General features: G+C 37.8%; 3 protein-coding genes across 3 annotated transcripts; 2 read left to right on the forward strand and 1 right to left on the reverse strand.

Annotated features, from left to right (window-relative positions):
- Positions 1-144: 144 nt before the first annotated feature.
- On the reverse strand, positions 145-2,241 carry LOC126583311 (acyl carrier protein 1, chloroplastic-like). Its single transcript, XM_050247651.1, has 4 exons — positions 2,140-2,241; positions 1,818-1,931; positions 1,378-1,497; positions 145-496 (listed from the first exon to the last, which is right to left on the reverse strand). The coding sequence occupies exons 1-4, from the start codon at positions 2,239-2,241 to the stop codon at positions 371-373; spliced, it is 462 nt and encodes a 153-aa protein (XP_050103608.1). The 3' UTR covers positions 145-370.
- Positions 2,242-6,347: 4,106 nt separating this feature from the next.
- Positions 6,348-9,030, forward strand: LOC126634068 (adrenodoxin-like protein 2, mitochondrial). The gene is made up of 8 exons (XM_050304553.1): positions 6,348-6,443; positions 6,745-6,828; positions 7,398-7,465; positions 7,556-7,614; positions 7,833-7,939; positions 8,290-8,339; positions 8,528-8,610; positions 8,716-9,030. The coding sequence occupies exons 1-8, from the start codon at positions 6,425-6,427 to the stop codon at positions 8,825-8,827; spliced, it is 582 nt and encodes a 193-aa protein (XP_050160510.1). The 5' UTR covers positions 6,348-6,424; the 3' UTR covers positions 8,828-9,030.
- A 7,502-nt stretch (positions 9,031-16,532) lies between these two features.
- On the forward strand, positions 16,533-18,769 carry LOC126583133 (trihelix transcription factor ASIL2-like). Its single transcript, XM_050247429.1, has one exon. The coding sequence runs from the start codon at positions 17,326-17,328 to the stop codon at positions 18,388-18,390; it is 1,065 nt and encodes a 354-aa protein (XP_050103386.1). The 5' UTR covers positions 16,533-17,325; the 3' UTR covers positions 18,391-18,769.
- Positions 18,770-25,216: the final 6,447 nt, after the last annotated feature.

Below are 25,216 nucleotides of genomic sequence, written 5' to 3' on the forward strand. Positions count from 1 at the left end.
AACCCATACAATTTCGCGACATGCATATAAAAGTGTGAGAATGCGTCATGCGTATAGAAGTGTGGGATTAATAATTAGCTATTTTCAAAGTGCAATATTTTTCCTGCTGTGTTTATTGTATAATATTGGAAACCAAACATAAAATTCAAACATTCGATCAGATATTCTGGCTTTGAGTAAAACTTCTTATGTGGATTACACACAATAATTATGAAAATTGACATCTTGAATATTCAAGAGTGTTGCTGTTCGAGCCCTATACCGCATTCGAGTTCGACTTAATCTAAATGGAAAATGAAGGGGGAAAAAAGAAACAAAACTTGACTGAGAAACAAGGTATTGTTTTTTTTTATATCAACTCTGGAGGTCCCTATGTTGAACCAGATTTCACTTTCTCAATCAGATCAGCAGCGTCTTGAACGGTTGCGATGTTCTCAGCTCCTCCTTCTCCGACGGACACACCGAACTTCTCCTCCAAAGCCATCAGGATTTCAACCTGTTTCATTTTCTTTCCGTTGATCAGATATTTATGTGCAGAGAGTGAAATAAATAATTGAACAAAAAGTAAAATATTGAACAGATCGGTGACATTAATCAAGCATATGAATATCTAGTCTTTTACGTCAAATTAATGACATTAATCAAGCATATGAATATTTGGTCTTTGACGTCAAATTAATGGGTGATTAATCTATTCACTATACCATCAATTAGAGAGAGTTCCAACTTCCAACTTAAGTCAATACCTAATTATCTCTGAATTAGTTTTTCAATCCTTTTTTCTGGATACAAAAGTTTTGTTGGGTATTAATCATCACCACAAAAACGATTATATACACTTAATCGAGTACTCATCCATCCTAATTAAATATTAATATCAGAAAAAAATAAAATTGTATTACTTGATTATGTGTTTGTTATATGACTTAATGAGCATATGACTTGGTTACATTAGAAGCGTTCGAATCAATAAACTATAATATTCTTAATTAACTCAATTTCGATCACTTTCTCTCACAATCTCACCACTTGGCTAATCCTAACCCCAAGGGCCTCATTTTTACCCTATATATATAGGATTAACGATAAGTTACATGATAAAAGTCATAATTAATAATTAAGTGGTACATTTTTTTTTGAAAGTTACAATATAGCAAACTGAAATAAATTACGTATATTTCGTGTGGAAATTATATGAAGAACACCACAATTATTAGTACTTTTTTACAAGTCACAGCTAATCGATTTAACATGTTACGATATATTATGCAAAGCTGCCAAAACATCACTCATCACCAATTAAAGCTAAAGACAAAAAAAAAAAAAAAAAAAAAACTATAGAGTAATTAGAGAAAGCATGAAGATCGAGCATCATACTGTGTCGAGAGAATCCGCCCCCAAATCGACAAACTTTGTTTCGGGAAGCACAGTGCTTTCATCAATGGAGAGTTGCTTGGCAATTGTGCTTTGCACAGTTAGCAGGGTCTCTGGTTGAGCCTGCACAAGGTAATCAAACTAGGTAAGTGCTTATTCTAGTTAATCACGGATTAGAGATATGATTAAAATAACATACATAGAATAAGCACGGATAAAGTGTACCGCGAAAAATGTTTCAAGTAACTGCATACATTTCTGATGGCATTCGGTAGAGCTTATAACTAATAACTCTGATGCATGTGTTAGTGGAAGTTATCGCATGAGAAATTACAAAAAAAATAAGGAGAAAAAAATAAGATGCAAGAGAAAGCAAGTGTAAAATTACTATAGATAGCCAAGTTAAAATATATATTTGCAGAAATATATGTAAATATATTTACAATGGCGCATGAGATTGTAGTCTTAGTGCAACTAGGGAGTGCAAATGATCTTCCTCCTGCCTTGGTGATCGCAATCTTTGGTACAAGTCTTAGCCCCTTGACCACTGGCCCTTCCTGCATTGAAAACAATCAAATCATACAATTAGTGAAAAATCCGGTCTCTCTATTATCTATTCTCACTCATAAACTGTGGAATACGCGAAGCTTGTTGCAACTGCTCACGATGAACAGAACCATGCATGTGAGTTCCCACATAGTGTGACATATATACGACAGCCTGTACCCAATAATCTATGATTCTTGCAAAATTCGTGGCACTTACAATTCTAAAGAATCCATTGAGTTGGCAAGTTGTGCTTCTGCCCTTGGCGGTGTAAGGTAGAGTGGCAACAGAGATTGGGGAAATTGAACCAAAAGAAGCCATGATCAAGAGTTGGAAGCTTGAATAATTATGTAAAACAAGAAGAATAATAACGATAACAGCTTGTTCTTACAATGCGTATAGGCATATAGGTTTTGTAATTTGCTTCATATATAATGCAGAGATACATGAAAAATGTCTAGGGGTTTGGTCGATGATTACAATAAATCATATGGTAATGACCATGTAATTGGCGGATAATACCATAAACTGTGTCTCTTGTGCTTGTAAAGCTGGCTTTGGGTGGACTCAGTAGAGCCCTTCGTCAAAGACAACATATAAGCTTAAGCTAAACTTTGTTACAAGGGTTGTGCCATCCACACACCTATTTTTACCTCTCACACACCTTTTGTTAATTTCTATCCCTTGATCCTCTTCAATTCATTCGATCAAATGGTCAAAAATTGAGATGAATATCTAGAAGGTAAAAAAAGATGTGTATATCGCACTACCCTTGTTATAATTCATATTCAATCTGCCTTTGCATCAACTTTTGATTCTAAACTAATTGTGTTTATGTTTTGGGCACTAGACCAACATAATTTGATAGTTTGGGCTGGTTTGGTACGTTGGATTAGAATGAATAACTTATTGAAGTGTAGAAGTGAATGAAATTTCATTTGGAGGGAAGGACTAGGCATGAAGAAAACTCATCCCTTGTAATCCTATCATTTTGAAGAAGATTGAAATAGAAAAGTTTTATTCCTGAGTAATCCTAGTTGGACATAATTATTTCATTTCTCCTCTCACGATAACTTTAATTAACAGTTATCCACTCCAATTCATTCTATATACCAAACGAAGCCTTATTGACTTGGTATAAGAGCAACTCCAGTGTAGGAGCCCTCCCCCCAGGCAATTCACTATTTAATCCACCTAGTGAACAGTAACTGCCCTTAATGAATAGTGCATTCCCCTGTCAATTGCCTTTTGCATCTCCACCCCTGCACTGAATAGCCCTGGCAATTGGCAATAAAATATTAATATTTTTTTATTTATAAAATAATACATAATAATTTTATTTGTAATTTCGGATAAGATTTTTAATCGTTCTCGTTGCACCACGTGTCATTATCCGAAAAGCCAATAGCAATAAAATTTTTGTATTTTTGTATTTATAAAATAATTCAAAATAATTATATTTGTTATTTCGGATAAGATTTTTAATCGTTCTCGTTGCGCCACGTGTCATTATCCGCAAAGAAAATTATTGGTGATGGATTTCCGATAAGATTTTTAATCGTTGTGTCAAGGCACGTGTCATTATCTGAAAAGACAATTATTGGTAATGGATTTCTGATAAGATTTTTAACCAATCACGTCGTGCCACGTGTCACAATCCGATTACAATCTTTGAGGATAGATTTCCACCAGATTTTTAACGAATGACGGCATGCCACGTGGCATTATCTACAACCTAATCCCTTCTAAATCCTCCATATAATCCCCCATCCATCCTCATAAATCTCACACCAATTTTCTCAAGATCTCTATCATTATTCATAGTTTCTGCTTCCTTCTTCGCCAAAATCCCTATCATTATTCATAGTTTTTGCTTCCTTCTTCACCAAAATCCCTATCATTATTCATAGTTTCTGCTTCCTTTTTACAATGTCTTCTTCTTCTTCTTCAAAGATGATGTGGGAAATCGAGCAAGAAGAGGAAGAATTGTTTAACCAATCACAAGGAATGTTCAATGTTAGGGATTGGGCCCAAAATGAGATGGAAGAGGATGACGAGCGTAGACGGAGAGATGACGAATCAAGAATGGCAGGAGCCTCACAATCCCGTCGAGTCGTCCAAGCTGTGGCTCATATCTGCAGGCCCAACCGTGCTGTAAACATTGATAGAAACAGGCAACGACGAGGTCAGGAGCTCTTGGACGATTATTTTGTCCGTAACAGTGCATTCCCTGAAACATACTTCCGACGTCGTTTTAGAATGGAACGACATTTGTTCAACAAAATCATGGGCGCTGTTTGCAACCATGATTCTTACTTTGTGCAAAAGCCGGATGCTTTTGGTGCTATGGGTCTCCTGCCTCAGCAAAAAATTACTGCTGCCTTGCGGATGCTTGCATATGGAGCAGCTGCAGACCAAGTGGACGAGATAACGAGGATGGGACAATCAACCATTCTTGAGTCCCTCATGAGGTTTTGTTCGGCAATCGAATCTATCTACACCGCAGAGTACCTCCGGAGACCTACTCATATGGACTTGCAAAGGCTTCTGAAGAAAGGCGAGATGCGAGGTTTTCCAGGGATAATTGGTATGAATAAGACTCCACATTTCTCGCAACTGCATCTCATTACCCGTAATCGAATCATGAGTAACTTGAACCCAACTAGTACACAACGCAACATCTTCAAGAAGCGTCCAATTCGTACCTGGTTGAGTAGTCATTTTGTTGGAAAAAAATTGGATTGAAACTTTGAAAGAAAGATAGGAATGTGGTTGAAAGTAGTTGAGAAAATATGAAATTGTGGTGTAGGGTAGAAGATAATGAGAAGGTATTTATAGGTGAAGTGAAATCAAAATTTTTTATAATTTTTCATAATTTTTTTTCGGATTTTTAAGAATTTTTTTACATTTTTTTTAAATTTTTATTCACCTAATTAATCTCTGCCGTTGGATTTAAAAAAATTTAAATTCCAACACTCCAGATTGTGCCACGTGTCACAACGGTAACATTTTAGATTTTTAAACTGTTTTTTCTTTTTTTTTTTAATTTACAAAGCCTAATAACGTGGACCGTTGATCTTAGATCAAACGGATGAAATTAAATTAGATTTTTAAATGTTTTTTACCGTTGGAAATCCAACGGCCCATAAAATAGGACCGTTTCAATCAAACGGACATGGGGAAGCCACGTGGCTTCCCCAACGGTAACTTTTCAAAACTGAAATCGCGGGCCCCTGCCCTGTTTTTTTGTCGGACGACTCGCGCCCACGCGCGCGTGAAACGCACGCGCCTGACGCAGCCCTCGGGCTCTCGGGCTGGCAATCCTCGACGGGCCTGCTCCTCGGGCCTCGCCTGTCGCTCGGGCTTCCATACGCTGGAGGTCATCCCCCCAGCAATTTGCTACTGTTTGACCCACTGGCCCCCGAGCAACCTCCCCCGCTGGAGGTGCTCTAAGAAGAGGTCTTAACTAAAAGGATGAGCGTGGTTCGATAACTATGAATTCGTTTGATTATGTTACACTCATAGTTAAGTTTATAGGACAAGGATTGTTTGCCCTCCTTGTTCCGTGCCCTTCCGTGCCCTCCTATTTGTGTGGTCACGGTTAAGCCAAATCAACTTTTTATATTACTATTCATTTTTGTCTTATTATCTCTATAAAAACAATATAAAATGTTGACGTGGCTTAACCGTGACCACACAAAACAGGAGGGCATGGGAGGGCACGAGAACAAGGAGGGCAGACGATCCTTATCCAAGTTTATAACCTAGCCAGGTCAAATCAAACAGTGATGTTGTACTAGTCCAGTAGCAGTTTGAGGTCTAAACTGTACCTGACCAAACTGTGTCCACCTCTAATTTAAGTGGCTTGGTGGTAAAGATATGGATTATGGCTCTCCAATGAACAAAAAAAATATAGGAGGTCTTGGGTTCAATACTCCGAGTTGATGAGTCTGCTTTACTCTGACCACAAGTAAGGTGGAATTCCTCATGACCTTTTCGGACTAGAAATGAGTGGATAAATGTTGCTTACCATCAATTGTTCCCTTTTTTCTAAAAAAAAAAAAAAAAAAAAAACTACAAGCCATTATCCTTGTCATTTATTTAAAGGAAAACTAATAAAAATGACTTAAAAACTTTGAGTTTTAAAGATAAACACAAAATAAGAGGTAAAGTGAATAATACTATGATTGAATTTTTAATGTAAAAATATAATTTTGTCGTTAAAATGAACAGTATCAGAAGTTTTACATTTAAAGTTTCATTTTATTTAAAGTAGCGTGGAATATAATTTGCAATAAAAATAAAAATCTCGAAAGACCAAAATTGTAAAATCACACCTAATAGCGAGGTGTCTTGGGTAGGATGCCGACATACATCTGCTTTGGTGACTTTCTTGTGCCCCACAGACGCTCGACTTGTGCCGCTGACAAAAAGATCACAGAGGTCCGTCGTCCATGCACCATGCTTCCGTTTCTTTCCAAAAATGAATAAGCTTTGTGTTTGAATGATTCATGCAGATTATGGTTGATTCTGTCTCGAGACTTTTAAGATTTACGTTTCGTATATGTGTGTGTATATATGGTTTCACATTCTCCTTTCGGGCGCCAACCATCTGTTTGTGTTAATGCCGCTTAAGTCTCCTTCTCAATCTTGATACCGAATTTCCTCCAAATTCGTACTAAATTCTTTTTTTCTTCCAATGACATAAACCAAACCAAGTTCTCTGCTTTTCAGAGTTACTTTGTATGAAAGACGTACGAAACCGTTTCGGTTTTTATTCGTTGTGGTTTATGTTGTAATACTTCATTTGTTCATGTTTCCCAGGTGCTTCTGGGAGGTTCCTGCCGACCATGCTTGTTTCTAGACTAGCCGCTGTCAGAACTCAGATGATCAACCATGTAACAAAAGGTTTTTGTTCTGTGAATTTTTTTCATTTTTGGTCTATCTTTATTTTGCTTTTCCAATACTCTCAGCCCCTTATTAAAATTCAACATTAACTTCTTCCATGCTCGTTTCTTTGCTTAATATCTTGTTAATTACATCGACATTGAAACTTTTATTGAACTGTTGTTTATTACCAAATATCCAAACTGCAATTAATATATAATATGTAATGCCCTAAGGTGCTGGGAGTGAAATCGTTGTGGTAAATGCTAAGGTAATGCTGCACAAGGAATGATCTTGTTTGACATGTAGCTCGATATGTGTGACAGGAGACTGATATCTGCTATGTTGGATCGTTGGGATGAATGATGGGTTGTTCAACGTTTCAAGTTTTATACATGATAACATATAGTTTTAGTTTATTGGTGTCTTTTTAATTCAATTAAGGTACAACTGTATAATTAGTTTACTGCTTAAGCGGAGGTTCTCTTATGATTCCAGTAAGGTAGTGAAGGTTCTCTTGTGATTTTAAATTGTAATTTAAGTTGGTATCTTTAAAAACAATTCAGAACTAATTGATATGAATTTTCCAGGTCCATTGAAGTCTTCACCAAAGACAGGAAACTTCGGTGGACTTTACAGTTATATTTTCCATACTCCGGTTAGCTTCCTAATGAATTTTCTTCAATGGACCTTTGTTTCATTTTCAATTTTCGGACTAACCCGTCAAAATCTCGCTCTATTTTTTCAGAAGCATCAAGCTTTCTCTACGACAACCCCGCATGAGGAGGGGGATAAAAAAGTAGAAGAGTAAGTTGCTTTTTCACATAAAAAGAACCGTGTTGAACTTGTAGCAACAACTCTTTACATATTGTTTCAATCATCAGTGAACAATTTGGAGAGAATTCCTGTATTTGGCATATTTCATTAAAGACAAGCTCTCATCCTATCCTGCAACTAAATATCTGTGTTATTGGAACACTTGCATCTTTTTGTAGATTTCTTTAACCTTCTGTTTAAATCTGCAGAATTTCTGTCACGTTTGTTGACAAGGATGAGATGGAGAAGCATATTAAGGTTCCTGTTGGAATGTCCATGTTAGAAGCTGCTCATGAAAATGACATAGAACTTGAAGGTACTCTGGCATGTCATTTGATGTTTTGTGCATTCCACTTTGGTTCCTCTTGTTTTAGTAGGATCCTAACTTTTATCAAAAACTTTTCTGAGCTCTATGTAGAATATAGACCCTGTTAACTCCTTGCAATTTTGTTTTAGTGGTGTTGATGAGTGAGCTTGCCCTTCAAGATTGTTTTATTATGAGACTATTAAAGTGCTTGTTAGAATTGAATTGATAAGATGAAATTGGAAATTGAACTTATGTGATTAAAACCAAGGCTTGGCTGGATTGAATCGAGTTGATCAACTACGTCAGTGTGGCTATCTCTATTGTCTATCTCTAACAAGTTGGTTTTAATGTGATCTTAGGAGCATGTGAAGGATCGTGTGCTTGTTCGACATGTCATGTGATTGTGAGAGTATGTACTTTGAAACCTGATGTTTGCAGACAAAGAATCATAATAGGAAGGCAATATTCACTGGATACAAGGAGACATGCAAAATGAACTGGTTTCTGTTTCATTAGTATCCGGTGAAAGTTGCCTTGAAAACTTCCATTCCTCGCACTAAAATTTCATCTGAGCTAACTTCTGGAACTCTTGGTTAGGATATGGAATACTACAATAAACTCGAAGATCCAACTGATGAGGAAAATGACATGCTGGATCTTGCTTTCGGGCTCACAGAGACGTAAGCCCCTATATCTTGGAATTAATCTGCAGGGAATATTATGTCAAAGTAGTAGTAGCTGAAATATGAATTCTGAATTCTATATAAGTTGATATTCGTTTGCAGGTCTCGTCTGGGTTGTCAAATGGTTGCAAAACCAGAACTAGACGGAATTTGCCTTGAACTGCCGAGTGCAACGCGCAACTTTGCTGTTGATAGGCGTGCCAAGGCCACATAGAATAGAATTCTTTTGATAGGAAGGAGACAGGTAGGACAATTTTTGCTGAGGAAGCAAATGGAGCTATGCCATTCTTGTAGCACGTCCTATATTGCTAGTTTTACGCTTCAAAAACTAATTAAAGAAGCAACTCGATGAAATTTGGTTGTGCTAGGAATTTGGTTGAATACTTTATGTGTATTGATTTTCACATTTCCGTTTTATTTTCTTTTTTTGCACTACTTACCTTGTTTTTGTTCTTGAATTCTATTTGAGTTATTCAATCCTAAACGAAAAGCATGAGGAGAAAAATGTTAGTACAAAAATCGCTTCACCCCCGTCAAGAAGACTGGGTTACATTGAAGTCCTCAGACAAAAGAGGATATAGTCATCAAGCTCTTCTTCTAGGTTGAAACTTAAGCTTACCCTCAATAAATTTGTCTTTCTTTCTTACACACTATGTAAAGTCACATTCTATATCTCGTCATGTGTGAGAAAATACCTGCATTCCGGCCTCACCAACCCCCACATTTAGGAGAAATTTTGAGGTCCGACAACCAGACCACGTGATCGTCTGAACCCAGACACAAAACACTTCCCTTACACCATACCCAATCCAGATGTCTTTCCAAAGACCCTCTCCACGTTTACTTCCACCTAGTGTGTTTTGCCGGACAATCCACGCGGTTTACGGGACCAAAGAAATTATCCCATCGTAGGTAAGCCATTTTGCTTCTGGAATAAAAAACTAGGAGTTTCTAACTCAATAGCAAATCATGCTAATTGTGAGCTACCTTATTACTTTAGACTTTCGAGTTTTAAAGCCAACATCGATGGTCAATCTGCTCAGGCAAACATAACTAAAGTCCATGCTATCATATTAAAGTTAGATTAAAATCACTTAAAAGCAAAAGATAATTTGCAGCTCAAGTAATTAAAAGCATACATTCATGCACACGAAATTTTTAGCTTCGATTTTTTAGAGGGTTTTAATGAAAAGCCTTTCAGATTAAAAAAAAAGTTAATAAAAAATACCTAATAAACAAGTTAGAGCTCTTAGGTTCGATTCTCGCCGAATTTGAACCACATAATTACTAGTTCATTGTAAGACTTAGCGCAATCTCTCACCTCCTTAAAGCAGCTCCAGCGGGGCTTGTAGCTTGATGTACTGCCTATCAAACAGGGCCAAATAGCCCGAGCAAGAAGGTCCAGCGTTTGCTGGTGATTGAGCATTAGCGGGCCCAAGGGAGAGACCTGGCATGAGTAGGCGACCCGAGAGCCTGAAGGCCACGTGATCCAAGGCTGACGTCAGCCACATTATATATCTTTTTTGTGTCAGGTGCGTGCACTTCAAGCGTGCGTCCGCAGACAAGGTTTCAGACGTGGGGCCTGCAACGTATTTCAGAAATCTTACCGTTGGGGAGGCCACGTGGCTTCCCCACGTCCGTTGGATTTCGATGGCAACAATTTATGGACCGTTGGATTTCCAACGGTAAAAAAAAATTAAAAACCTTATTTAATTTCAGCTGTTGGATCTGAGATCAACGGTCCACGTTATTCGCCTTTATAAATTAAAAAAAAGTTTAAAATTTTGAAATATTACCGTTGTGCCACGTGGCACAATCTGGAGTGTTGGAATTCAAAATTTTTTAAAAATCCAACGGCATAGATTAATTATGTGAATAAAAATTAAAAAAAATGTAAAAAATTAATAAAAATCTGAAAAAAAAAAAAAAAGATTGTACTTTTCTATAAATATCTTCTACCTTACACCACAATTTCATATTTTCTCAACTACTTTCAACCACATTCCTATCTTTCTCTCAAAGTTTCAATCCAATTTTTTTCCAACAAAATGACTAATGATGCAGGTACGAATTGGACGCTTATTGAAGATGTTGTGTTGTGTACTAACTAGGTTGAAGTTACTCATGATCCGATTACGGATAATGAGATGCAGTTGCGAGAAATGTTGAGTCTTATTCATACCAATTATCTTGAGAAAATTGGTGGGAAAAGAACCAAAGAATCGATGTCTAGTAGTTGGAAAATACTTAGCCAATCGTTTAGTATGTGGAGAGACGCCTTGGCACAAGCTAGTAGTAATCTTCGAAGTGGGAAAAATATGGCGGATTAGGTAACAATATATTATTTATTTGTTTGTACTATACCCAAATATACATTAGCTACTTTGATTATAATTATTTCATCTCCCACATTCTGTAGACACTTCAAGCACAATCTTGGTATAATGCCAAATCAAAAAACCAAAAGCAATCATTCACCCAGTGGGAATATTGGAATATTGTCAAAGATTGTCCTAAATTTAGAGTTGTGCATGTCGATCCAGAAGTTGTCATGAACAACATCCCTCTACACTCTACGCTCGATCATTCCTCCCATGTTCATGAAGATGACCCATAACAAGTGCCGGAAACTCCCCCCTGAGGATGGATGATGAATTATATGAAGGATTCAGAAAGGATTATGTTGTAGATAATGTCACGTGGCATGCTGTCATTCGTTAAAAATTTGATTGAAATCTATCCTCAAAGATTGTAAACAGATTGTGACACGTGGCGCGACGTGATTGGTTAAAAATCTTATCGGAAATCTATCCTCAAATTTCTAAAAAAGGTAATGACACGTGGTACGATGACATTGGATAAAAATCTTATAGAAATCCATCACGAATAATTGTCTTTTCGGATAATGACACGTGGCATAATGAGAACGATTAAAAATTTTATCTGAAATTACAAATAAAATTATTTTTTATTATTTTATAAATAAAAAAATACTAATATTTTATTGCCTATTGCCAGAACTATTCAGTGTAGGGGTGGAGATGCAAAAGGTTGTTATTGTTTATTAAGGGCTGTTACTGTTCACTGGATGGATTAAATAGTGAATAGCCCTAGGGGCCCTTAGCAACGGTGAAATTGCTCTTAGTGTAGATATTATCGTTTATTAAAAAAAATAATAATAATAATAAACAATTTATTAATAATAAGGACCAAATTTACACCCTACAGGCCACATCACATAAGCCCAACATGCTGGAAAACAAGCCTAGCGCGCTAAACAGAAAAACCTCAATTCCAGTCTGCACCTGACGAATGATTTAAAGCTAAATTTTTAATAAGTAAATTACATTTTACCCCTTCATGTTTCAGTGCAATTACAACCTCATATAACATCTTTAAAACATTTCAATTTCATACATTTACTATTATTTTATTTCAATTTCTTACATTTGTTACAAAGTTTGTTAAATTAACCGTTAAGTGATGACATGGTAAATATAGAGTCCTCATTTGTGCTGATGTGACTGCCACGTTTATGCTATGTGGCTAAAGACTTAATAAAAAATTTAGAATGTTAAAATAATTAATTAAAGAAAATTATAAAAAAAAATAAAAAAATAAAAAAAAAATCCAAAAATCGCCTTCGTCTTCCCCACGCGAGCCCACCTCTTTCTCTTATCCCCCATCACCCACCCCTTCCCCCATTAATACTACACCTCCATCTAACCCAAAATTCCAAAATTCCAAATTCCCTTTTGTCTTCCCCACCCGAGCCCCCCCCTTCTCCCATCTCCCATCACCACCCCTTCCCCCATTAATTTTGCACCTCCATCTCTCTCAAAATTTCAATTTCCTAATGCTAGGGTTCTCTTGGACTCCCTTGTCAACAAGAACCAGGACCCCGAAGTGCACAAAACTCTCGGTTGCCTTCAAAATTTGATATAGGTGGAGCGCAGAAATCTCGCACCGGCATCATGGTAGAACCTCGATGTCGTCGTTGCTTGATTTGGACCCGCCAGCCCGACCCGCAACTCGAAGAACTCAAATCTAAACTTAGTTCCACCTATATCCGAACCCATGCGCGAATTGAAGAAAGTCTTCATTGTGTGAGTAATTTTTTGCAAATTTTGGGTTTGAGAATTAATGGGAGAAGGGGTGGGTGATGGGGGATGGGATAAGGGGGTGGGCTCGGGTGGGGAAGACGAAGGGGATTTTTGTTTGTTTGTTTATTTATTTATTATTATTATTTTTTACTTTTCTTTAATTATTATTTTTAATTTTTTTATTAAGTGTTTAGCCACGTGACACTAATTTGGTAGCCATGTTAGCACAAATGAAGATTCCATATTCGTTATATCATCACTTAACGGTTAATTTAACAGACTTTGTAACAATTGTATGAAATTGAAATACAATAATAGTAAATGTATGAAATTGAAATGTTTTAAAGATGTTGTATGAGGTTGTAATTGCACCGAAACATGAGGGGGTAAAATGTAATTTACCCTTTTTTAATTCTCCAACAAATATATGTAAAAAGTAAAAATAGAGGTGCAAATGCTACTCAGTACTACGGTCTGGTGATATTCCTTTTCACTTGAAAGTAAAAGGTTTTAACTTCGAATCTCATGGATGACGAATTCGATACTAAATTAAGTTGCCCATTATATGACTTAACTGAATTCCCCCTCCCCTTAGTATGAAAATATCGATGTATTAAAAAAAATAGAGGTGTAAATAGAACTTTACTTTCTTTTTACTAAATTTTATTTAAATCCAAGAATATGTAACTAGAAGCAACTAATAAAGAACCCTAGTGCCACTTAGTACTACAATATAGTGATATTAGTATTCATTTTTACTTATAAGTAAGAGGTTTTAGGTTCGATTATGGCCAAAAGAGAATTTGAACCACATTATTTCTAGCCTATTATGAGGCTAAATCCATTTCCTCCATTTTAGTGTAGATAATATCGTTTGTTAAAAAATAAAAAATAAACCCTGGAACTGAAACTGGAATCTAAAATTTCTTGGGTGGGTATGAAGCCTATTTTTCCTTAAGTTGATTTTTTTTTTACCATATTTTTTATTTTTCTTGAGCCAGACATCTACAACAACATTAAATTAGTTGGAACCAACTAATTATAAAATTTTCTATGACCGGGATTTTTTATTTTTTTTATTTTTATTATTAAGGGAAGTAAGGGTTTGAAACTTTATAATAAGGATAATGTTAGGGAAATCAAAATTTTAAATCAAATGATATGATTATTGATGATTGAATTGATTAAGGTGTTTATTTGTTTCAAGTAACATATCATTTAGTTTGTAAATTTGGGTTAATATTTTGGTCTTTCTAGCATTACCTTACAATAATTTAGGGGATAGTGAAGTTTTAAAACACGAGAATCATAAGTGAAAACTCAACACCTTATATACTAGGATATTAAACTACATGCAAAATTGAAAACCGATAAACTTATCAAACAAACCACAAAATCAACTATCATTATCACCTTATGTGAACCGCGTTTATGTGTTATTCAAAAACCCATCAACAAGGTCAAAAGTGATGTAAGGACGAAACTGATGAGTTTGAAATATAAAATATTAAATTAATGATAAAAACTCATAACTATATGCCATAGTAGCTTCCGGTAATTGTAAAGCTGTGAGAGTGGGAGATTAAATAACTGGCATATCCACATCACACGTAGCCAATCAGAGCCGGCTTTGACCGTGCAGCCCCGTGACAGCCTGACAGCGTCCAAGCTCCCAACGACCCTTACCTATGTCCTACGTGAGCCCGTTCCCTTATTGTGGCATCACCAGCGATCACTGGCAAGTGTTGGTTTACCGTCCGATTAAGCGGTGACTGACTAAATGAACTTCCTTGATGTATGAAGAATGCAATTCCAATTCCCAACCCTACCGGAATGCCGAGCCTTTTGCTGTGCTCGCTTGACAATTTAACTACTCAACTAAAATTACTTTATTACCCTCAACATATTGATACATTTATGTCCTATTTCTTTTTCTTGTCATCTAACCTTTTGGTTGTAATTTGTGTGGATTGTTTGGACAAATGATACCTTTGATTCCTTCGTATCAACTCTTGATGCTAATGAAATTTGAACTTTTTTCAATAACGCGAAAACGAGTTAATGGTAAGAGAAAACATGCCATATGACTTATATTCTTGGTTGCATGACGAAAGTAGAGAAATTTGAGTATGATATTGTTTGGGCCCAAAATAATATTTTGGGCTGAGCTTAGAGTCATTCTCGGCCCAGTAGCATTCATCTGGAATCTTGTTATGGGCTGTCTAGTCAAGGTCGGTTGAATCCTGTTGCGAGAATGATTGGTTTAGATAAAGGTGAGGTAATCGAACCCTAGTGCAACAAGGAGTCTTAAAATTGAAGATGCTTAGAATTAGGGGATGAATCTGGTTTGTTATGAAGTTCAGTTCAAAGTCCCATTGGAGCTAGGATTGGCTGAAACATAATCAGATTGGGTTGAGGAATTCTAATCCAAGTACATTTATAGTTCGGTCATGAAGGGGGTTCACTACTATAAACAGAGAAGGGAGTGCATCATTCAAGGCCTCTCTAAATCAACACACAAATTGCCCTGCGCAAAGCCTCTCAACAATCTTGAGATTTTATCCTCTTACCCTTTCTTCTCGCTAACACATCTTCAGTTTGGATAAATAGCACTGTGAAGTCAACCGGTGACTTCTTCAGTTTGGATAGACATCACTAGAGCCACAGAATCAACCAATCAAAGAACACCTTCAGTTTGGATAGACAACACTGCTTCGAGGCCGACTAGTTATTACCCAAGTCTCGATCGACAAGGATTTTCGAGTCCTTGTTGATAGAGGTTATCTCATCAGCTTTCTCGGCAAATTAAGGTGTTACTAGGTTACTAGGCTCGGCACATTGAAAGCCGAGTTTTGTTTTATGATTGGATATTCACAAATACATTTTAGAGTTCGGCACTCCGACAGCCGAACCACATTAACGATCAAGACATTTATCTCTTTCGAGTATTTGTGTCTATATAGTTTGGTACATGTTCGACATACTTATACTCTCACAAATATAATTACCGAGATCGAACCCAACACCAACTATTTGTGAACTTCATAAAACTAACAGCCTTATCTTCAGGCTCTAGAACCCGAAGGCCAAAACGTGTTCGTTCCTTGGCCATATTCGCAAGATCGAGAAGTTAGCAACGCGCTCACATCAACACATTTTACTCCCTGGCTGAGCTTGGCCGACGAGTTGGCACGCCTCGCACATAATCGAAGGACGTAGTTAGCTTATTAGTTACTCAACCTGCGCGTCACGTAGGCTTAATAGTTTTTAAGGTCAACATATACTCTAACCAGGTGAATAGTCAGACAATCTTACAGAGAAATTTGAGTATGATACTCTAATCAGGTCATTAGTTGTTCTTTACACTAGTAACGTCAAAAATCTCATGTATATTTATTTGTGTAATGTATTTCTCCTTCTACTTCTTCTATTTTCTTCTATCATTTTTGTCTTCTTTTTCTCTCTTATGCACCATGTGTTGGATGAAATACCTTAGTTGACAAGTATTAGTAGTTTTCAACATTATTCTACTATATCCTGCATCCAACCTCAACAAGCCTCGACATATAATAGTAGTTATCGACACATGTTGGCATAAACTTTTGGCATGTGCTAACTAGGTGTTTGACGAAATCGCCTAATAAAACTTTTTTAGTTGATATTATGACCGCATCGTTTGAAAATCCCGGTTCTATGTTTCACATTGTTTGAGTATTTCGAGTTTACGTATATATAGCTCTCAATGCATGGGTACGACTCGTTATAATTGTATAGCCTGACGACATTAATAAAATATAATCGTATTATAAATCAAATAGATTAATGACTTGAGGGAAATTAAACACATGACGATTGGAGAATTCGGAGACGATCCTCTGCCAGAAAAGCAAACAAATATTGATCTTTGTGTATGTTCCAGTTCATGTACTAATAACCCTAACTTTGATCAAAAGAATATTTTTCCTATTAGGAATTCCGGAACACCGGAATTCAGATCAGGGAATCCGAGCCATTTAGAGGTCAGGTAGGTAGGAAATGACCGCTGCGGTAACTGCAGTGTATGGACAAATGGTACCAAGTTCCATACGCTACCTACCAAGCCGGCTCTCCCGTGACGCCGGTGACGGGGACTCTACCTCTCACCCAATCAAATCCGGACATCTCCACTGCCCCGTCCCCAACCCTCGCCACGTGTCCCCACCTTCTGTACCCCTCGACGGACGCCGTCAAACACCCAAACGCCTCTCCCTCCCCCATTCAGTTTTTTCCGTCAACCGAGTAAACGCAACCCAACAAAAAAACACCAAATTAACGTTTTCCGTAAACGCGAAAAGCCGGTCAACCCAAAACAGCTTCTCTCTCTCCTCTCTTCCGTCTCTCGCACTAAATGCATTCCAACCCCCAAAAACCTAAAAGTCACATCGCCGATATCTCATATCGTACGACCTCCGGCGCACGGTAGCGCCCACCATAATCCTTACTCTCAATCCCTCTGAACCGTTCCCAGCTCCCAGATCGGTGACATTCGACGCACCTCTACGCAGTTTGCCACCGAGTCTTGGATCTAGATCGGACCGATCCAGATCGGCGTGGGATAGCAGTTGCATCGATGGAAGAGGACGACGAGATCCTGTCACCGGCGTCTGGAGGAAGCCGATCTCCGACGTCGCAGAGGCAGAACGGTCGGATTACGGTGACGGTGGCGGTGCCGCCGGCGCAGATTCCAGCATCGACGCCGTCTCAGAACAAAACGCTGACCCTAGCTCTCCCGTCGTCGGGTAAGCAGCAAGGGCGGAGTAGCGGCGGAGGAAGGGAAGATTGCTGGAGCGAGGGGGCGACGGCGGTGCTGATCGAGGCGTGGGGGGAGAGGTACTTGGAGCTGAGCAGGGGGAATTTGAAGCAGAAGCACTGGAAGGAGGTGGCAGACGTCGTGAGTAGCAGGGAGGAGTACGGTAAGATTCCCAAGACTGACATACAGTGTAAGAATAGGATTGATACTGTGAAGAAGAAATATAAGCTGGAAAAATCGAAGATTGGGGCTGGAGGAGGACCCAGCAAGTGGCCCTTTTTTGAGAGGCTCGATCATTTGGTTGGTCCCTCTGGTGCCAAGGTGGGTCCTGGGTCTGGTGGTGGTGGTAGTGGTAGTGGTGAGTTTTCGGGCCATAGCCAGAAAATTCCGGTCGGGGTTCGACATAGCCAGTTTCTGGGGCATAGGGCGAAACGGGAGGGAAAGATTAGACAAAAGGATTTGGTGGAATGGGACTCAGATGAGTCGCGGGAGCTGTCGCCTTTTTCGATTGATAATGAGGTTTTCGAGCGGAAGAGGAGGAGGACTGCCAATGTCAATGCCAATGCCAATGCCAATGTGGGGAAGGGGGTAGGGGGTGGATTAAAGCCTTGTGCGGTGGGTAGAGAGAAAGAAGGAGGAGGCGGAGGGTGGGGGAGCTCGGTGAGGGAATTGACTAGGGCGATATTGAAGTTTGGGGAGGCTTATGAGCACGCAGAAACAGCGAAGCTGCAGCAGGTGGTGGAGATGGAAAAGCAGAGGATGAAGTTTGCCAAGGAGTTGGAGTTGCAGAGGCTGCAGTTTTTCATGAAGACACAGGTGGAGATTTCTCAGCTGAAGAGCGGAAGTGGAAGAAAAAGCGGGGTTAATGGGGGTCGGGAATGCTAGTTACCATCGTAGCAGCAACAACAACAACAACAGTGATTGTAGCAGCTAGGAAAGGTAAAAAAACCAACCCATGTTGGCAAATTTGTATTAAAAAATGGTAGATTTGAGTGTATGATCTGTTTCTTGTGGGGTTTGTGACATATTAGTTGAGTCAGTTTGTGAAATCATGTTGTTAGGAGAGAGTAGCGGTTATTGGTAAATGGTTGATTAGGATTTAGAGTTGGATTATTACCGGAAGTATTGTCGGATTAATGAAGTAAGCATCAACCTTAGCGAAGGGAGTAACGAAAAATTTAGTGTTGTTGCTTGCTGCTTATCAAGTGTATGATCTTCATGTATTTTTATGGTCACTTGTAATGAAATGTCGTTACTGTGAGAATCTCGAATTGTCATTGCTGGTTGTAGATTGCTTATGAGATGAATGGTGGCTCGTCTAGGACTGCTTTTGTGCGTCTGTAAGAAACACTTATCCTCGTAAACACTTTTTGTAGAAACACTTTTATTAGAAAAACATTGAAACTTTTGTTTAAAACCCAAGTGCTTTTTGTAAAGAGTTGGAAGTGCTTTCGCAAGGAGCACCTAAGATTCTTTAAAAAGCGTTATGGGAACCAAAAACACTTTTAAAGTGTAGGCAGAAACGTTTTGATGGGGAAAAAAAGAAGCTTTTTTTAGCATATGTGATCAATTGGAAATGCGGTAGAATTTTAAGTCAGGTATGCTCTTGGTATTGGGTTTGAAGGATGATGCTGGTAAAAACACGAATGATTCCCTGGTTTGGAAAGGACGTGTACTATTTGACTGTCGTCGCTCAGGTGCATTGAATTCCTTTTGTCTTTTCGAGCTCTTTAGAGATTAATCCTACCATTCAGGGTATGGGATGCCTCGGACTTCAGCCAAAAAAGAAAAACTACTTTGTAAATCTCTAGTGTGGTGAGAACTGATAATGTAAGTATGAGATTGAATGTTTGTATGAGATGTTTACCGTTTACTTGATGAGCTCCATAGCCGAAGTGATTAAGCCCATATTATGTTGGGTGTACTATATGGATCGAGTCAATAAGTTGGGCCACAAATTGTTCATAGAGAGTGGTTTTTTCTACACCCAATTTTTATTTTTTGGACACCTCTACTAAAGTTACATGATTTTTAGGACACCCTTATAAATTTATAATATTTTTAAGTTGTCCATACTTAAAAATAGAGAACAAAATTGGCACAACCATCTCAACTGTGAAATTCAACTCAAACCGGCCTCCTAAACCCTTTCTTCTTCTTCTTCTTCGTCCTCTGCATCTCCCACCACCCTCATCAGTACTATTAAAATTGATTATGGAGACCCATTGCAAAAAGAAATTAGAGAAACAATGGCTTTTCTTCTTTTTTTGTAAGCTAAAGCCCCATTCCAGGTGGGTGGAGCGCCGTCAAAATTAGTTTGGTGAGGAGTTAATAAAAAATGAGAAGATAGCGGATAAAGGGTATAGGTGGTCGTGCACCCATGAGAGAGAGTTAGGAAGGAAGGGAGGGAGAGAGAGGGTGAGGGGTGGTGGCTGTGACCCCTAAAATGATTTGGCTCCAAACCCAACCCATTCATTTTTATTGCGTAAATTACATTTTATCCCTTAGGTTTTGATGCAATTGCAACCTTGTATAATATCTTTAAAACATTTTAATCTCATACAAAAACTTGTATTTGAGTTGTAATTTCATACATTCGAAGTCAAACCGTCAATTTGATCGTTAGGCGATAGTGCGGCAACTGCCGGTCTCTTTTGTTGAACTTTTTGAAGGCTAAGTTTAAGTCTATTTAGGGCGTGTTTGTTTGCCCTCGTTAAAGTTCACTGGATTGGACTACTTTGGTAGGACTACTAATCCCGTGTTTGGTGCAAGCTGGACTAAACTTAATGGGATTAAGTTGGACTCGTTCCAACTAAGAGCTTCGCTAAGTCGTCCTAGTGAGACCCCCCAAAAACCATGGGATTGCTAATCCCGTCTCCAACATCATTTGCACACCTTTGTCATCTGCAACTCCTACTCCCTTACCCCTGTCCAGATCTAAAACCCAACACCACCCACTACCTAAATCTCAAAATCCAAATCTAAAATTCCCCCAAAAGCACATGCAGACGAATCTCCAGAACAAATTCAAAACAAAAACCTCAAAATCCAAATCTAAAATTCCCCCAAAAACATGCAGACGAATGTCCTTAACAAATTCAAAACAAAAAACGCAAAATCACCAGAAAATCCCGAGATTTTTCGAGAAAATCAGAGGAGGCGTTGGGTGGTGAGCTCTGGTGAATCCTCTGCATAAGGAAAAAAGGGAGAGGTTAGGGAGAGAGTGGACGGTGGAAAAGAGGAGATGGGAGGGAGATGGGCGGAGGAAAATATAGAGATGTATACGGAGAGTGGAAGAGAATTCTAGAAAGTGGCGAACCAGATAAAAAAGAGGGAGAGGGGAGGGAGAGTAACGGAGGAAAGAGGAATGGGTTAGAGTGATATGCTTGGAAAAAAAAATACTGGCCATTAGATAGGTGTTTCTAGAAACAAGTAAAATGATAGATTAATAATACAATATTAATAAATAGAGATTAAATAATTTAGTATCTAAATTTAATAGTTATCCTGTTTTTTAGTCCGACACTGCACCAAACCAGGGCCGTCTTTAAGATTTCGGGGACCCTGTGCGAAATTTATAAAAGGGCCACTTTTTAAGATATATATATTTTTAAAGTATGACAATATATTGGTACCAGAAAAAAATAACTTAAATTAAAACAACCTTTAGGACTCACCGATTGTAAGTTTACAAGTGTCATTAAATAAGTAAAAAGAGTTACAAACATAATCTTCACTAAATAATAAAAAAAAACAATTCAATCTTAAGCAATCAAATAATGAAAAATAAAGCTTCAAAAACTATAACTTTAGAGTTTCATTTGAAAATATAGTATTATTATATAATTAATAAAATTGAAAAGAAAATCTTTTTTAAGGTGTTGTTATTAGCACTCCTAATATCTCATTGTGCACTCCAAATTTTTATATTTAGAAAGAAAAAAAATTTACACTTATAAAAGTGCACTATAAGATTTTAAAATGCTAATAAAAGTATTTTTTTAATATATAACATTATTACATAAAAATATAAGATACCAAAAAAATTTGGGGGCCCTATGAGATTGCACCTTTCGCTCTCCCTCAGCGCTGCCTCTGCACCAAACGCTTCACTAAGTTAGTCCAACGTAGTCTAGTCTAAGCCAGTCTAGCTTAGTATCTGAAGCTAGTCCAGTACGAGATAGTCTGGTGCAACAAACGCACCCTTAAGCCTTTTGGCTGCTATTGTAATACACATTCAAGAATTAGTTAAATTAACTTTTCGGTTTTCTTCCAAACTCTAGTGGATTCTTAAACATTATTCTTCTGTGGTTTATGTTTATATCCCTTGTTAGCTTGTGTTGCGTGAATAAAACTAATGGATAAACAAAAGAGTGATAACAATGGCACAAATTTCTTTCATGAAAAGTAACTGTGCAATGCAGAGAACTTGGTTTACGGGATCTTTTTCTTAATGAGATTTACGAAGCAACTAGCAAGAAATGTCCAGCGCAATACTGCAGTGTTGAAAAATGTACGAAGATTTTGTATATAGTACTATTTACATTCAAAGGATAATCTTAACATGTATCCATACTAGTTACATTCAAAAGATCTGAAGATAGTCCTATTAAAAATTATATGAAATCTACAAACAATCAGATTGAGATACATAGCCTATAGCCCTAATATATGCTTACCCCTCTTGACTTTGAACTCCCTTGCATATTTTACACAAATTACATATTAAAATTTTATAAAAAATGTTACAAAATTTAATCACAAATTTCATATGGGTAATTATCAAATAAAAAAAAAAAGATTAAAAGGGTCAAAGAAAAGAATTAGTATTTAACTCTTCTGCCATTTAGTATAACGGTCTATTAGTATTCTTCTTCACTTGTAAGTGAGAGATCTTAAGTTTGATTCTCACCAAAGATGATTTTGAACCAAATTATTACTAGCCTATTGTGAGGTTTAGCCCATAATATTGTTTGTTCAAAAAAAAAAAAAAATCTTCTATTCAGGTTAAACATAGTTCTGTACATAAGCATATTTGATGATTTGAAAGTTAAAGTAAAGGCCTCCGGTCTTCTAAGACATATTAAACTCTCCCTTAGTACCCAAAAAAAAAAAACATAAAAAAAGGCATAAAGGGTTCTCTATGCATTGATCATAAAGAATTCATTAAAAACGATGAGATAAAAATTTGACACTACATGGTAAATATGTCTTAAAGCCCAATTTTGGCCAAATGTTTATATGTCACCACAATTTAATTTGTACCATATATTGGGATCTTGTGTGACAACCTGTCCTTAATTTTAAAATTTTATAAATTTTATAAATTTTAAGAGAGTGAATTGACCAAAATGCCACTTAAGGCGAATTGTTGACTGTTATTGATCATCATTTCATGAATTGACCAAAAATTTCTTCCTCCTTGATCTTGGACAAAATTGTACCTACAAAACAAATAACACCTTAGGTCAAGGCCTAGAGCCTCATGCGCCAACGATGAATAGGGGGTGAGGAGGGAAAAGTGTTTAGAGAATTTAGAGAATTTAGCAAGAGAATTCAAATTGAGTTTTGGAGAGAATGATGTAGTATTTATAGAGGTGTGGCCGGCCCCTTTAGGAGGAGGAGGACCAACCATTTGGTTGGTATTTTGGGTGATGTTCATGATTTGTAGCTAATTAGGAATAATTGAATAATAAATCAATTAATTTGCTAATTAATATAATAAAAGAGGAATGATTTGGAAGTTACCTTGTGGAGAGGATTTGATAAGATGGATGAAATAAGTTTTGAATTATTACCTATTTTGGGCACTTTTGACTTGATTGAGGGATGATTGCCCACTGCTCGAGCGTAGGAGTCCCGGTTTGCCTCAAGGGTAATTTTGTTATTTTTAACCCAAAAATCCACGTGTCGTCTTGTGATTATTTTTGGCTTCACAAATGCTCTCACACTTATTGGGCTGCTCGCAGAAAAGGGCAACAGGTGTAGAGATTTGTTTGCTTTAGGAAACTTCGGACTGTTTCCTATTTTGATGTAGATTCCCTCTTTAATAGGAAAATAGATCCTTTTAGGAAAGGGAAATAAATTTATCTCAAAGCCTATTTAAGTCCACCTTAAGTGGATTATTAAATCAACTTTGGAGATCGATTTATTCTACCCTATAAGAGAGAGATATTAGAGGATATTTATTCCCCCTCCTCTAGCAATCTTCTACATCTTGCATGTGCAAAGGATCGTCTTTCGTTGCTTGTTTCGTCTTCTCATTGCTTCTAGGTAAGAAAAAAATTAATTTCTTGTCTTCATAATTTTTTGGAAGCCTCGGGGCTTGAAATTGGCTCAATGGGGGTCGAGGAAGTGTGAGAAAATGGCTTGAAAAGCCACAGTTTCAAAGGCTGCCATGGGGTAATCTTGGCATGGAGGTAACTCGGCTTGGGTTGAGGGTTGGCGGCGCATGACTAGCTCAGGCCAAGAGATGAGGCGTGGGCATCTTTCTTATTATTTTTTTTAAGTTAGGCTGGGGCCCATGCTTGAAGGAAGAGTGGAAGTCAGCGGGCCGCAAGGTTTGGCCCACATAGTTCGGCCGAAAGCTACCTTTCGTTTTTTTTTTTTTTTTGTGGTTGGGCTTAGGCCCGTGCCTGGCATAGGAGGAAAGGAAGAAGGCCAAAGGCTTGGCCTGCTTGAAGTTTAGGCCGAGAGCTTTATTTTATTTTGTTTTGTTTTATTATTTTAATAGCCCTTTAACGAATTCCTCTTGTATCTTTGTAGAATTTCTTCAAACATGTTTTCCTCGAGCCATAAGAATGATGATGGTGTGCCGCCCTTGTATTGTCAAGGCGGGTCTTTGAGCAAGGTTGCTTACTTCAAGATTAGCTCTGATGACTTGTTTAGAGACTTCCTCAAGGCATATAGGCATGCCATTCTGTTGGGAATACGTGTGAAGCATGCTAAGGATGGTAGCAGTCGTGAACCATGTGATGGGGCTCGGAGAGCCATCAAGTTCCACCTTTACTATTTTGTGTTGGGGTTTACTTTTCCTATGCCGTGTTTCTTCCAAGAAGTGCTATGCTCCATGAGATGTGCCCTCACCCAATGTTCTCCGAATGCGGTTCGTGTGATGGTGGGATTCCACAATCTAAGCCAATTCTTTGACTTAGATCTAACCGTCAACAAATTTTGGTACTTCCTTGACATAGGTCATATTGAGAGAGTTGGGCAGCTGCGATCTTGCCATATGCTTTTTGATAACTCGAGCAAGGGAGATCATGACTGGGCCAATGAGACTTTGGAGATAAGTGGAGAATGGGAGTCTGATTCTTTCCCCGAGCTGCGTGTACCAACGGTTTTCATATCTGGTGAGTGGGCTGCTTAATCTCTCGGCTACTTTGTATTTGTGCTAAGTTGCTCTTTAATTTTCTAATTGTCTTCTGCTGCTTTTTAGATTCGAAATTTGGCTTCACTCCTAAGACTTCTCTGGACATGAAGAAAGTGCATGTTGCTCTAGATATCCCCTCCGAGTATCGTGAGTGGCGTTGACTGCTTAGTAATCTTCGTAGGGAAAAAGGTAGGCTACCCTTGAGAAAAGAGATAAAATGAATCAAGGCTGAGGCGTTGGCTCGTCCTATCACTATGGTGGAGCTTGCTATAAATAAAGGTGGGAAAAAGAGGCATTCTCTGCCTACTCAAGATACGCTTGCTGAAAAGAAATCAAAGA

The sequence above is a fragment of the Malus sylvestris genome, chromosome 9 (assembly GCF_916048215.2).
Source record: "Malus sylvestris chromosome 9, drMalSylv7.2, whole genome shotgun sequence".
Lineage (NCBI taxonomy): Eukaryota > Viridiplantae > Streptophyta > Magnoliopsida > Rosales > Rosaceae > Malus > Malus sylvestris.

Bases quoted from the DNA above. Each gene is read 5' to 3' on its own strand.
- LOC126583311 (XM_050247651.1), bottom strand. From the start codon at position 2,241: ATGGCTTCTTTTGGTTCAATTTCCCCAATCTCTGTTGCCACTCTACCT. The intron at 1,932-2,139 runs GTAAGTGCCACG...TTTTCAATGCAG, and splicing joins TCAATGGATTCTTTAGAATT to GAAGGGCCAGTGGTCAAGGG. The intron at 1,498-1,817 runs GTAAATATATTT...TACCTTGTGCAG, and splicing joins CTACAATCTCATGCGCCATT to GCTCAACCAGAGACCCTGCT.
- LOC126634068 (XM_050304553.1), top strand. The intron at 7,615-7,832 runs GTAAGTTGCTTT...TTAAATCTGCAG, and splicing joins GGGGATAAAAAAGTAGAAGA to AATTTCTGTCACGTTTGTTG. The intron at 8,340-8,527 runs GTATGTACTTTG...ACTCTTGGTTAG, and splicing joins CATGTCATGTGATTGTGAGA to GATATGGAATACTACAATAA.
- LOC126583133 (XM_050247429.1), top strand. From the start codon at position 17,326: ATGGAAGAGGACGACGAGATCCTGTCACCGGCGTCTGGAGGAAGCCGA.